Source organism: Theobroma umbraticum, unplaced genomic scaffold (assembly GCF_002168275.2).
Source record: "Theobroma umbraticum cultivar Fairchild unplaced genomic scaffold, ASM216827v3 scaffold_4.1, whole genome shotgun sequence".
NCBI classification, from domain to species: domain Eukaryota; kingdom Viridiplantae; phylum Streptophyta; class Magnoliopsida; order Malvales; family Malvaceae; genus Theobroma; species Theobroma umbraticum.
In genome coordinates this window covers 1669684-1683702 of record NW_018397258.1, presented here as the reverse complement: position 1 = coordinate 1683702, position 14019 = coordinate 1669684, and the positions used below count along the sequence as shown (strand labels likewise).

The 14019-nt window shown below is 38.1% G+C and overlaps 3 protein-coding genes across 3 annotated transcripts; 2 read left to right on the top strand and 1 right to left on the bottom strand.

Annotated features, from left to right (window-relative positions):
- The first annotated feature begins 261 nt into the window (after positions 1-261).
- LOC110413741 (LOB domain-containing protein 31-like) lies at positions 262-3576 on the top strand. The gene is made up of 2 exons (XM_021424683.2): positions 262-801; positions 3120-3576. Exons 1-2 carry the CDS (start codon positions 517-519, stop codon positions 3435-3437), a joined length of 603 nt encoding a protein of 200 aa, XP_021280358.1. The 5' UTR covers positions 262-516; the 3' UTR covers positions 3438-3576.
- A 144-nt stretch (positions 3577-3720) lies between these two features.
- On the top strand, positions 3721-5137 carry LOC110413740 (putative F-box protein At5g55150). Its single transcript, XM_021424682.2, has one exon. It carries the CDS (start codon positions 3874-3876, stop codon positions 4996-4998), a length of 1125 nt encoding a protein of 374 aa, XP_021280357.1. The 5' UTR covers positions 3721-3873; the 3' UTR covers positions 4999-5137.
- A 4000-nt stretch (positions 5138-9137) lies between these two features.
- Positions 9138-12310, bottom strand: LOC110414356 (uncharacterized). The gene has a single exon (XM_021425489.2). It carries the CDS (start codon positions 12056-12058, stop codon positions 10124-10126), a length of 1935 nt encoding a protein of 644 aa, XP_021281164.1. The 5' UTR covers positions 12059-12310; the 3' UTR covers positions 9138-10123.
- Positions 12311-14019: the final 1709 nt, after the last annotated feature.

Sequence of the window (14019 nt, the reverse complement as noted above, 5' to 3'; positions counted from 1 at the left end):
AAAAACACAATCAAGTAAAGTGAAGTTCACCTTAATTAAAATGTTAAAAGAAAAAGATGGGTGGGCTATTTTTCATAGAATATAATAATGGTGAGTTATATAATGGTTAAGAATATTAGCAATATAAACTAAGTTTAAGGTTACCTGGTTTTAGGAAAAGAGAATACGGTTTGTATTTGATCACAAAGGAAATATATAGATTTAAAAAGGACGGAACTGGCAGTCTTTTTTCTCAGCAATGACCCACCACCAGAGTAGCAGAGCTTTCAACATGTTTCTTATCTAAAACCAGGAAACAAACAGAACCCTCCTCTGTGTTTGCTCTCTAAATGCCCACAATTCCTCCTCTTTGTTCCTCTCTTCTCTTCTCTCTTTCCTCAGATGTCGCATATTAACTATATACGCTTCTGGTTCTGATCAAAAGCAGAGATAATCTCTGTAGAAAGAAGGAGAGAGAGATAGAGAGAGAGAGAGCATAGAGAAAACCATCAGAGACAGAGATAGATAGGGAGAGAGATGAGTGCAAACAACGGAGGTGGGCCTTGCGGTGCTTGCAAATTCCTGCGGAGGAAGTGCGTGAAAGGGTGCATTTTTGCACCATATTTTGACTCGGACCAAGGCACGGCTCACTTTGCTGCCGTGCACAAGGTTTTCGGTGCTAGTAATGCTTCCAAGATGCTGCTGCGGATACCGGCTCACAAGCGCGTCGATGCTGTAGTTACACTCTGTTACGAGGCTTTGGCTAGGGTTAGGGACCCTGTTTATGGCTGTGTTGGCCACATCTTTACCCTCCAACAGCAGGTCAGCTCCTGTTCTCAAACTTTTCTTTTCTTTATTTTCTTTCTTTCATGTCATTCTTCGCTGAGCAATGAGCATGTCACTATTTTCAGTTGGGGAAACAGAGAATCCGTAAACTCATTTAAGATGATAGAAAATTTTTCCTCAATTAGAGAATTTTGATTGCCAGACTCAGGTCTTAGGGTTTTGCTTTCCTTCCTTCTCTCTCTTGGGCTTCAATATTTCATTGAAGCCTTGGCAAACATGCTGGCATGCACGCACCTAACCATTTTAGAGTCTGTAAATTTTTTTCAAAAATTTCTTCCATTGAAGATATTGAATTGCTAAACAAATCTTAGATTTTCCCTTTCTATATATTTTCTTCTATCATTATATGTCTTCTCTGTTAAGCTTCTTCTTCTGCTAATTATTAGGAACGATTCCCTTAATAAATAGTGGTACTTGTTACTACTATATGTGGATTGTAGGTAAACTAGTAACTTTGTTGTTGGTACCTTTAGGTACAACTAGTAATTGCATGCACCAGTGGGCTACAAGTTTTCTCAAATAGAGCGGTGGAAGAAATCTGGAGCTTATAGTTTATAGCCCGGTCCCAGCTAATTTAGGGTAAAATCTTATACCCAGATTTGGCATAAGAAGCCAGCTGTTTCACAGCATAGGCCTAGTAAAACTCGGAATAATTAATCGAGACATGAGGTCGATAATTTCTAGGCCTATAACTTGAAAGTTCAATGTTCATGCAAACGTGTGTCTCGGAGGCTGTAGCCGTTCGGTAAAAGTTTGACAACGCGTATCATATTTTTTAGCAGAAGCAATCTAAATAGTCAAGGTTTTCACATTTGTTAACCCTGTTTATTTCATTAACACCAAATAAAAAAAATAAAGAAAGTTATGATCAATCGGTAATGACATTGCACTTTCCTAGCGACACAGCCATGCCGAGGAGTGCCCTGGGTACGGTTCTTTTGGCTTCTGTGATTATTAAACGTTAAAACTGCAAATGATCACGTAGGTTTTAAGCCTACTTAAATTTGAACAAATTTGTTTTTTGTTACCCAAGGTAATATTGTTCACTATAGTTTCTCTTTTGGGGGTAAAATAACAGTCCGTGAAACTCGGTCTAAAGTTTTGTACTTGGAAAGGTGGTGTGTTTTGGTTTGGGTAACTCGTTTTGGGAATTTTTAAGTTGAAATTGAACAAAATTCATGCTAAATTGCGTTTCACAGAGAGAGAGAGAGAGACAGAGGGAGGGAGGGAGGGAGAGCTGGCGGCTGTCAGTGGAGAGCTGAGCATGGCTAAGTGGGTCTGGTTGCTTGCCGGAGCCAACAAGCAAACTTAGCAACTCGAGAAATATTCAAATAGTTTTGGCTTTGACTTCGTTAGTTTTAGCAATATATTTTTTTTCTTCTTTATGGTAAGAGATTAAGAAAATGTAGTAATCATATACCTAAAAGGATAAATGAATTGTTACAATACTGAGGATTGATGGGTGTTTCTTACCCCTGTGGGTCCTACCATGTGTAGGTTCGATCATGGTGAACTTCCTTCACCAAAGTCTCTCTCTCTCTCTCTCTATTTTTCACGTTTCCTTTTTCCTTTGTATGGTGAGATTTACTTGTAGGGGTTTTCTTCTTCATCAATTGCCTTTCGTGAAACTCAATCATGCCTTATAGATAGCTATTTTCTTTCACCTCTTCATGAATTATGGTCCTTCTTGCTTTCTGTGGGTTCAAGAAAGGAAGGGTACGGCCCGAAAAATTCACAGCCAAAGTGAGCATAAATGCTCTTCTTTTCTTTTCTTTTCTTTTCTTTTTTTAATGGAAGATGGTCTACTTTCTATTTTGATGGGAGGAAGATGGTCGGTCTACTTATGTAAACCATTTTGACTACGGATTTAACCATACTGTTTCAACAATTAGGACACTTCTTCTTCTTTTCTTCCCACCACGTCCATTTGTTGGGCAGATGAACACAAAATAGAGATATGGTATGAGCTTTAATTAGGTAGGATACCATTATCTGCTTGCTTTTGACTACTTTAAACTCTTCTTTCAGAGAGATAAGACATATAATTAATTTCTTCGGTTTAGGAAAAGCTTACATTATAATTGAGCATAATGCATATTTTAATATGTGTAATATATGAATATTTAACACCCGATGAGGTTCATTTTGACTCTGTTCTGTCTGTTATCTGTTTTACCCCGGTTTCTCCGTTCCTCTGCGTCTTGCTCTTTCGATTTATGAACTTAGAATCATAGTTTGTGTTATACTAGAAAACAGAGATAAGAGTTGAATTTGGATTTATGTTATGATCGTAGGTAGTGAATTTACAGGCGGAGTTAGCCTACATTCAGGCCCGTCTTTCGACGTTGCAGCTACTGCCGCCATCTCAAGCCCAATGCCCTTCGCCAACGAGCCTTCATTCCTCATCAGAAGTAGGATCTGACTTGGTGTCTTCTTCTAACATGTCCATGAGCATTGATCGGCCTCAACCACAACAGGCTTCTATCGAATTGACAAGTTTTCCGAATCCTTTTGATCAAGAACTGGAGAATGAGGAACTTCAGGCTTTGGCCAGGGAGTTTGTCTCGAGATATCTCCCTGGCGTTCGATTCCGGCCTTCGACTTCCAGTTAAAACTTCTGATTGTTGTTAAACTTTGAATAACCTTCGTCCTGGATAACTACTATTGATTCTGGAATCAAATCATGAAATCGTAGGTTTTATTTTTCTATAAAAGAATATGATTCCGTCCAACGTTAGTGATAATGGTTCATGCCTTGCTGTGCTTCGAATTTAGGTATATTTTAACAAGTTACTTTTGCATCACCAATGCAATTAAATTCATAAATATACAGTTCGTGACTTCGTGTTCTACAAGGATTAGAAAAGATAAAGGAGGTTGTATTCTATGAGAACTAGCACTTCGTATTCTGTAAGGATTAGGAAAGATAAGGAGAGACTTTCTGCTATATTAAAGACGTTGGGAGTCACGGCCAAACTCATTAGTTTAACTCTTATACAAAGAAAGAGAGAAAACCTTGGGTCTTCTTTTCTATTTGATTAGTCCATCATGCAAGAAGAATTCGAAGCAGGTTGGGGTAGTATTGTGGGTGATCTTTTAAGATGCATTGTCGACAAGACTTCAATTCGAGATCGTATTCGGATGAGTGCAGTTTGTCGGTTTTGGCAAAATTCGCTCAAGGATGAAAAAATCAATTTTCCTATTTGTTTGATGCTTTCAGAGAAAGAGAGTAGTGACAAACGTAGTTTTAACAGTAATGCAGAAGAAGTCATTATTGAGCTCGATTTGCCGGAGATCCGAGGAAGGAGGTGTTGGGGCACTCCTTTTGGTTGGTTAGTTACTTTCGGTCTTGATCTTGAAATTCGATTGTTTAATCCTTTATCGAAAGCTAGTCTTTCCCTTCCTTCTCTGCGCTCCTTCGATAATGATTTCGACTATCCCCCAGAAGATTTGCGTTTATATTTTATAAAAAAAGTCTTCTTATCCTCAAGTCCAACTTCCCCTGATTGTATTGCTATGGCGATTTGTGGAGTGTCGAATAGAGATGAGACTTTAGTCTTTGCAAAGCCTGGTGATCAAGTATGGACTCAAATTTGTTTTATCTTTTCAATGGATGACATCACTTGTTTCAATGGTAATTTCTTTGTAGTTCTTATTACTGGGGAAGTTCTTATATGTGAGGACTTAAATGGACCATCTCCAAAACTCGTTGAATTCGCTGCACCACCTTCTACTGTTCATCTTGGTCATAAGAAGTATATTGTTGATTTGGGTGGCGATCTTTGCATGATTACTCGCGGTGTTGGTCGATATGATATCAGATATGATAGTGGAAGAGTGGAAAGAACTGATTTGACGGAAGAGTTCGAGATTTTCAAACTTGACATGCATACAAAGAATTGGGAGAAAATATTATCATTGGGTGAACACTCTTTATTTCTTGGAAATTGCTGCACTTTCTCCGTCTTGGCAGCTAACTATCCTAGATGCAGGGCTAATTGCATTTACTTTACCGATGACAATTTTTATTATTATCCTCAGGCTCGCGTCTCTGATATAGGCATCTACAATTGTGATAATACAAAGGATATAAACTATATCAACGATTACGAAGTGTTGGATTTGCGTTCTACATTCTCTCCTCCGCTTTGGATCAAACTAGGCTCTCATTGACAACACTTTTATTAGTAATAAGAGGTTTTTTTATGATGTTTTACTTATCAAATTTCTCAAAATTTTGATCAATATGATTAAACTATTGATTAAAGAAATCCCGTGTTGTTCTTGCCATTTATGCACTTGTGTATTTAGATTTCAGACTTGGAATTTTCATGTTATCTACGCATGTTCTATGTTTGTTGTATAGAATGAAATTGTTCCAACAGCAGTTGGGCTCCTTCTGCCTCTGGGATTGCTTTGGGAAATATAAGAGTTTTAATTTTGTAGAAATTCTATTTGTGGTTATTTGGGCCCTTGGACCCTTTGCGACTAGGAAAAGGCCAGTCTAATGAATCAAACTAAAAACTTTTTTGGTTTCGGGATATGGGCGGATTTGATTTAGTATCCCTGCTTGGTGGGGTTGGATTGGAGCATTTACAAAACAAAGAAGAATTAAGCTCTTGTTTGCAGCGTCTCCCTCTACTGCAGCCATCTCAAGCCCAATGCCCTCAAGAACTTGAGAATGAGGAGCTTCGAGCTCTAGGCAGGGAGTTTGTCTCGGAGATATCTCTCCGGCTTCGACTTCCGGTTAAAACTTCTGATTGTTGTTAACTACTATTGATTTTGGAATCTAATCGTGAAATCGTAGGTTTATATTTTTCTATAAAAGTATATGATTCCGTCCAACGTCAGGGATACTGGTTCGTGTTTTTGGGCTTGTTTAAGTATTGATGTGCTTCGGATTTATGTATATTTTAACAAGTTATTCAAGTCGTGCCATTTTTATCCCAGACTCAGAATAATTTGATTAAGCGATGCGCCCAATCGGTAGTAGTAAGTATTCTTGTAATAACCTGAAAGCAATTATGTAAATCAATGACACTAAGTGAATGCCCTGCCAAATGTTGGATGCCATAGCGTAAGGGAGTTCCATCTCATTTCATCTGCTCCATTGAGCCAACATCCTGCGCAAAAATATTCTCAACTGACCTCAAAAAACTCCTAATAAACCAGCCATAGAGCACATTGCCCTGTTTCTCATACAGGCTCGTAATATAACAAGCATGCTTCTAACCACCTGTGTCCTGGCAGACATGAGAATGTCACTATCTCATTCCCAGGGACGCTAATGAGCAAGCTTGCCTGCCACGATTGCAGCCTGAGAGTTCAGCATCACACTAGGAGGATTGCTGTCTTCATCCTCTTCAGAACTTTCAACTCCACCCATTGTGGCAATAAGTGAATCAACAACCAAGAAAGGAATGCTCTCCATATTTTGCACCTTGTCCAAGCTTTCAGGCTTCCTAATAATGGCCGAATCCACTAAATGCAATAATTCAGGAGACACATTTGGCATAGCAGCTTTTGGCTTAGGCTTTATTGGTGAACCAAGGGGACAATATCCAGAATCTGCATAAAAGGCAGAATCAAGACTAGTTGCCGAGCTTGACTGCTTAGAGGTATAATCTGTTTGTCTTTCAGGACCAGGGCTTGAAGTATAACGATCTCAGGCATTGAGGAAGAATCATACTGCATCCAATACGTCCTTGTTAGATGTTGAGAGTATTCCTCAAACCCGCCAGATGAGCGTCTCTCATAGTCTGAGTCTGAATTTGAGGATCGATTCAGATCCACCTGACCAACATGCATGAAAGTGCCCGGCAGCTTTATCTTGATTTTCTGAAGACACAGGCTCAAATTGGTCCTCATCCCCAATCAGAGATGCAGAATGAGCCCCTTGTGAAACCGCATTATCATTTCTTACAATAGCTTCTCACCATCAGTAACATTAACATTCTCCTGATAAGATTTTCCTATCCTATCCTCCACAACAGTAGCTACTTGAGGAGTATCCGAACCCCTTGCAGAAGTTTCACCAAACTTATTTTCCTCTTTTTCTTCTTCTTCCATTGTATTATAACTTTAAAGGCTTAGCAGATAATCATTTGAATTATTTACGCTAAAATCCACTTGCAAAAACGAAAAATCAAAAAGAATGATGAGAACAAACAGCCACTCCAATCAATTCTTAAACCACTATGAATCTCACAATTAAAAGATGGACAGCCATCAGCCAAGCTCGTCTAAATTTGTTAACCACTATGAATTGTTTGAGAAAGACATTGCTTAAACTTTCTTCCCTTTGCCGAGGTTTCTTGGTTCCCCCTTTTTCTAGTGATTTGGTCAGTGTTTGTAACTTAGTCAATTTTCAATTGAAATATCTGGGCAGAATCCGGTAGTGTTATGCAAACGTAACAACTCATTGCTTTGTTGGGATTGTGCCAAAAGCAAGGTCAAATATGTTTTCTTTTTTGAAAGGTAAGGTCAAATATGTTGAATTGGAAAAATATGACCTTATGCTGGATGGATTCATGTTATTGCACTCTGCTTTTGGCTTTCCTGAATAATCCTTTTGTATCTTTCTTGGTTGAGCATCCACACGCATGCATTATATGTTTGTTAATCAAAACTTTAGAAAAATTGATGTGTTTTGCTTTTGATAATCAGGCCAGACCAGGCCAGAATTTGCAAGATGTGAGGGCCAACATCTTCCCAATTAAAACAAGAAAAGTGAGCCCGGTAACAGTGCCAACTAGAAGAAAAGAGAGATCACGTTCTTCCTTGGTGGTTAATGCCCCAAAGTCTCAACACAAACTGCTATGACTGGAAGGAGAACAAAAGCTGTTGCCAGAAAGTCTGGTGCTCTACAGGTTCCAGTTTTTCAATAGAGAAGCATGTTACAAGAGAGAAAGACTAATTGTTTCATAAAAGATCTCGACATGAAAATGGGAGAAAGAAATGTAATATTGTACCACGTGGCAATATTGTGTTGGTGGCAAAAAAAAGATGCACCAAATTGAGACAGGAAATGGAAGCAGGTGATTTTTATTTTCTATTTATATATTTAGTTTTGCTTTTTCTTCTTTCTCTTCTCTTCGCCTTTCTTTTCTTCTTAATACCAAGTAGTCTCTACACCCATCATTCAAGTTGATTATCCTCTCCATCCATCAATTAGGTTAGTTGTTATTTATTTCTTTGCCTTTCTTGGATTGTTTTTTTTTTTTGCAACTTAATAAATCTTTTTTTGTTTTCAGCAATGGGGAAAGGAGGCAAGAACGAAAAGGTTGAAATCAAAGAATATTATGTATGCAGCTTGTGCGAGAGGAGTTTTGCACACCTCAATGGGATCATATCCCACATCAAAGACAAGCATAAGACAGGCGTACCATGCACCAGATGTTATCACGTTTCTGACTCAGAACTGGAGCATGAGATCCACAAAGATTCTGAATTTTATTTTCTTTACGTTTTCATATCTTCTTTTACTTTTTTTTTTCTTTGAAGAGGAACTAATGGAGGTGACCACAGAACAGCCCCAAAGCATTCTCAACATCTGTTTCAATATGTAGGGTTGTGTATTTGTTCTTTTATTATTATTATTTTCTTCTTAAGCATGATTGGATTTTCATTTCATTGATCCTTCACAAAAGTACCCTGTATTTGGTAGTATGGCAGCACTTCCCTGGACATAAGAAATCATTCCAAGGTGGTTGCCTATAGGATCAAACATCAAGTTTATTCACATCTTTTTGCACCACCCTGTTTCTCTCTGTTTACTTCAACATCTTTTCTCTTTCACTCTCTCTGCCCTCCACGTGGTCAACTTTGGAAACCCATTGGGACTTCCTTTTAAATACGTTATAGATGTCTGTGATGAGGGTTGGGTCAAGGAACTTTGCCACAAAAGCCCACACTTATTATAGACATCCCATCCTCAAATTAAAATCAAAAGCCCAAAGAAGTTGTAACGACCTCAACTCTTATGATCCCTTGGCCCATTTTCCGTCCGTCTGCACAAGGTAGTATCTTCGAGATTCAGAGCCCCTCGCTGTTATCATGGGCTATCTATCTCTAACATACGACACCGAGAGAGACACCAGAGATTTCACCCAACTTCTGTACAATCTCTGAATTATTGAGGCCCCTATTTTTATCCCTCACATTGAAAGCCACGGTTGCACCCCTTTCATTTTTTATTTTTCGGTCCTAGATGTGAACAAGATTCACTCTGCCATCTCCATCTAAACTAGGTAATTTAAGCTGCAGTAATGAGGTTACAAGCCTATTAATCAAATACCATAATCTAAGAAGGGTTTTACTGAGTCCCAACATACCAACATGATCTAGATGCCGGCATATTATCTCAGGCTCCCTCCTGTAACCAATCTTGTCCATCTTCATTTTCTCCATCACTGGTGTAGTCTTCATCATCAAGACTGGTCACAGATACCTCTCCCGGTTCCAAGGCATGACTTCCGCACTCTTTACGGCCATCCTCCAGGCTAAAGGATACCCTTCTTTCTCTACTTGGATGTCCATCTTCTAACCCAAAAACTCTACCACTATCTATTCCCTTCCCACTTCCACAACCGCAACAACCCAAATTCACCTTTACACAGCAAAAAAGAGCTATCGAATGCATGATGCACCTAAAGCATTCACTGATCATCCCTTCTAAAATTCATAATACACATTTATAAAATAATAACAAAACAAAAGGCAAAGGAAGGATGAAGAAACATACAAATTAGAAGCCCCTAGAAATCATCCACACAATTTGACCCATAATTCAAGCAAATGATTAAAACCATCAGTATGATCAAACCAACTAGTAGATTAATCAAACTCTTTGAAATTAGTAAAGAGACGTGAATCTTATAAGGTACTAATGAGTTTGAAGACAAGAGAAGATACAAATGAATATGAAAGAGAACTTAACGGAATATAAATGTTATAATGAGGGCCAGAGTAGAAAGATTGGACATACAATACATTATACATACAAGAATCTAAAAGATAGGTGATGAAAGAGTCACCGGTGTCCATTGTAAGAGGAATCCAGCCAAAAATCATGAATGTCCACAACATGTTAACAAATAGTTATAATAAGGTATGTGCAGACGAGCCCAATTGGCTATACTTTACAGAAACCACACACAACAAAGACACCTAAAAGCATGCAAGTTCCAATCTTCAGTATACATAAATGTACAATCCAGTGCCAGCTGTGAGAAGAGATGAAGTGGGCAATATAAATTCAAGATTATGTTAGAGTGGGTTAACCTGGCTCTTCAGCATTCTACACGATCTCCCCGTGTCTAAATCCACTATCACCACAATCTGTGCTGGAATCTAATCCACAAGGAGAATCATACCACTTAGGATTTTCTTGGTAGAAACTATCAACCTGAATGCCAACAAGACCTACATCTGTCACTATACCATCATCATGTCTCATGGGCTTGGTTAGTTTAGTATCTTCACAGTCAAGAATGCTCTTCTCATCAAAATCACTGCATTTCAACCACTTATCTGTCTTACAAGGCTCACTTATAAGATCCTTCTGGCTCCTACAATCCGTCCTCATTTGGTCCCAAGGAACAACATCCCCAAGTGTTCTTCCAAAACTGTCTTCATCGTCTTCAATCAATTCTGCATCCTTGCCATCCCCATATATTCGATCATGGTGGTGATCACTCCAGTGTGCCAAATCATTCTCCCCAACCAACATGTCATCTGAATGAGGCTTGTCAGAAAGCAATCCCATTGACTTTGGACCCTCTTCCCCTAAACGTCTAACTTTACTCAAAATTTCGAACAGCTCCCTAGATACTGAACCCAACAACTGACAAGGAATCTTGCCAATCCTCCCCTCTAACAAACCAATTTCAGCTCTTAACTCCTGCACCTGCTGCAAAATAGCAAGCTGCAACTCTCCTTGGTCCTTCCCCATCAACCCAAACCCCTCACTATCCAAATCCTCACTTACCCCATAAACCATATCGTGATCCATCAAAAACCCTCCCTTGTGCCCAACCACACGATGCATAATCCTCGCATTCCCATCCGATGGCCCTGGGTCATGCCCCGAATGCACCGCGTATAACTTAAATACTGCCATCCCTTCCTCTTGATATACAAATGTCTTATCCTTCTCATTATAATTTGCAATTGGCACTATTGCCCTAATTCTAAATCCACAACCACACCTCTTCGATGCATAAGGTTCCCTCTTCAAAATCCTTGATTTCTTTGCTGCAGGCTCTCCTGCTCGATGACAAGCATAATCCTTCACTTCAGCCATAAAAGGTTTATACCTAATATATTTCTGCCTGATACAGAGTACGACCTTGTGCTTTGCGGCCAATTGCTGCAACCTATGAGGCACCTCCTTCGCAGGCACATCAAAAGACTCTGTGTACTCAAAACGACGACGTTTACTCCTTGAAGCAGACCCCGAGGAAGCGTTGCATACAGGGCACGCCGCAACACAAACCCTAATGTAACTCTCGGGAATTCCATAGAACTTAGCACCGACGGTCCACACTTGCTTGATTCTCTCTATTGTCTCTTTAAGCCCCAAGTGCTTTAAATCGGCGTCGCCGTGGAAACTCATGACGATATCTTGCCATTGATTAATATGGGAAACGAATTGATTAGCATTATTTTTAAAGCAAAGGAATTCGTTACCCGAACTGGTGTCCACGTGTGAGGTGAGCTTGTCTTGGATTCGCTTCCAAGCAGTGAGGTAAGCGGTGTCCTCGTTGCGGTCCTTCCACACGGCGCGCCACGATTTCAGGACGGAGCGCGGCGTGGCGGTTCGGATCTCGGCTGGAGTCGCTAGACGCTGCTCGCGGATGCAGCGGATCATGAGGGAATGGGACTCGGCGTTGAAAGTGTAGAACTGAGAGGAAATGTGAGGGTCCGGGCTAATGTAGCCCAGGGACTGATTGGTAATTTTATGGGTGGTGTTGGTTAGGTCGGTTGTTGTCGCGGTGCAGGAAGGAGTGGGGTGAGTAGTCGCGGCGTCGTCGTTTTCAGAAGAGGAACGACTGGGCGAGTCGGCGGAGGACGAGGAGCGGAAGAGGACGATTTCGGGGAGGGAGAAGGAGGCGTCCGGTGCGTCATCGTGTGTGGAAATGGACGGCTGTGATTGCGTTTGGATCATCTGGTGAGGTGGGCCCAGATCATGGTGGTGATGGAAGAGACCCTCTTCGGTTTTGTGTGGATTCATGTAGTAGAATGGCCGTTGGGGAAGATGACGATGAAGAACGAAAGAAAGAGAAAGAGGGGAGGGAGTTTCCCAGTATCTTCGTATGCTTTTGTGTTCAGTTTCTCTCTGACATTTTTGGAACTCAAGGGTTTCCACTGTCTCTCTCTCTAAAAACTTTTTAAAAAAAGTCTAATCTTTGCCTTTACTCTCTTTCTCCTCCCATTTAAATTTTCCGAATTTTTGATTTTATTTTATTTATTTTTTTGTCTTGGCCCTTGTTTTGTTTCTGCAGCGTGCTCCGTTCTTTGTATTCTACAATTCTTTTTTTTTTCCTTTAAATTGGAAAGACCGGATTTTGATTGGATGCACTTTCGACAATGTTGGTTGTTAGAAGTTAGAATCACAAAGGTTGATGCCACGTCGGATTATTAACGCCCTCCGCCTCCCAATTAATTAAATTCTATACTTGATTAATGTTGATTTTTATTCACTTATGCATGCGTATAAAATACAAATAATATAAAATTTCATGCCTTTTTTTTTCAATTAATAGTATGATGAATCAACGATCAGTCGCGGAAAAGGGAAGAAAAAAAAAGTTTAAATAAGGTAAGTTGATTATCAAAATCTTTATTCTTATTATGGATAGTAAAAATAGTAATTATATATCATTTTCGTGTTTCAAGTGACAAAAAAAGTTTAAAATTTTTTTAAATCTTTGTATTTAGATGTTTTTGGTGTATAGATTTATACAACCTTCTAATGATTAGATTGATTTGTTTATTTTGTTTATTTTATATATATGAAAAATTATTTAATTATGATTGTAATTACTCATGATTAACGTAATTTCATTTAAAATATGTCAAAACTCATATAGAAACCTTAATCATGAGTTTAGATTCTAAAGATTAGGAAGGAGAAGATAATAAACTAAATTATCAAAATTATGACTTCAATTTTCTTTGAGTCTAATTTTTGTATTCTCTATCAAAGGGAATAAATTAAAGTATTCCTCATGTTATCATACAAATAAGTTCTTGAAATTTACGGAAAAAATAATGATCTAAATTTACATTTTCTCTATATTATTAAATCTCTTTATCACGACAAATAATAGGACACATCCCTATTGCTATGTTAGTTTTCTTTTTTTTTTCTTAAAAAAAGTTTTGAATATATGTTTTTTTATTTTTAAACACATAATATTTTTTTTATATTCAAATTGAATTTTCATTTTTTTATTTGCTGACAATCAAAAATATTGTCCATCAATATTATAAAAACCTTTTGAACTTATAAAAGGAATTATACGAAAATCAAATTTCTTAATATGCATGAAAATCAAAAAAGAAAAAAGATTTATAGGTGAATAGACTACCATATAAGATTAACTATGGGTTTCTTAATATATATATATATATAAATGTCACATTTCGATTTAAGAGACATGATCAGTGCACAGATTTAGATGTGTATGGTCCACTAGACCCAAACAACTTTTTAAATAATCATTTATTTCATAAATTTAATCAAAATATAGAAAACGTATTTCAACATATTAGTAATTAACCCAAGTACATCCTATGAGTGACATTCAACATTTCAAAACAATCCACTTTCATTGTATGTAATTATCAATTAAATTTGTATAATGTAACATAAATAAAATCTCAAGTCATACATTAGTCAAACATTAAGCATTATTTTTAAGTATAAAACCACACAATTGACGACTCAACGAACAGGATAACATAAGAGGGAAAGCGTAACCAACTAAGAACTTCAATGTCTTCAAAAAAGTCAACCAAAGATATACTAATCTAAAACGAAATAGAATTTGCATGTGGTGAAATATAAAATCTCAATGAGCAAAAATAGGAAAGGGGAACAAACTAAATTGAGAAGTATTTGCAAACACAATTTTAATCAAATATGCACACTTCTTCAAACTAATACTCAATCAACCATAGCATTCTTAT

Coding starts and splice junctions, on each gene's coding strand:
- LOC110413741 (XM_021424683.2), top strand. CDS start 517: ATGAGTGCAAACAACGGAGGTGGGCCTTGCGGTGCTTGCAAATTCCTG. Junction 802..3,119: donor TCTTTACCCTCCAACAGCAG/GTCAGCTCCTGT, acceptor TTATGATCGTAG/GTAGTGAATTTACAGGCGGA.
- LOC110413740 (XM_021424682.2), top strand. CDS start 3,874: ATGCAAGAAGAATTCGAAGCAGGTTGGGGTAGTATTGTGGGTGATCTT.
- LOC110414356 (XM_021425489.2), bottom strand. CDS start 12,058: ATGAATCCACACAAAACCGAAGAGGGTCTCTTCCATCACCACCATGAT.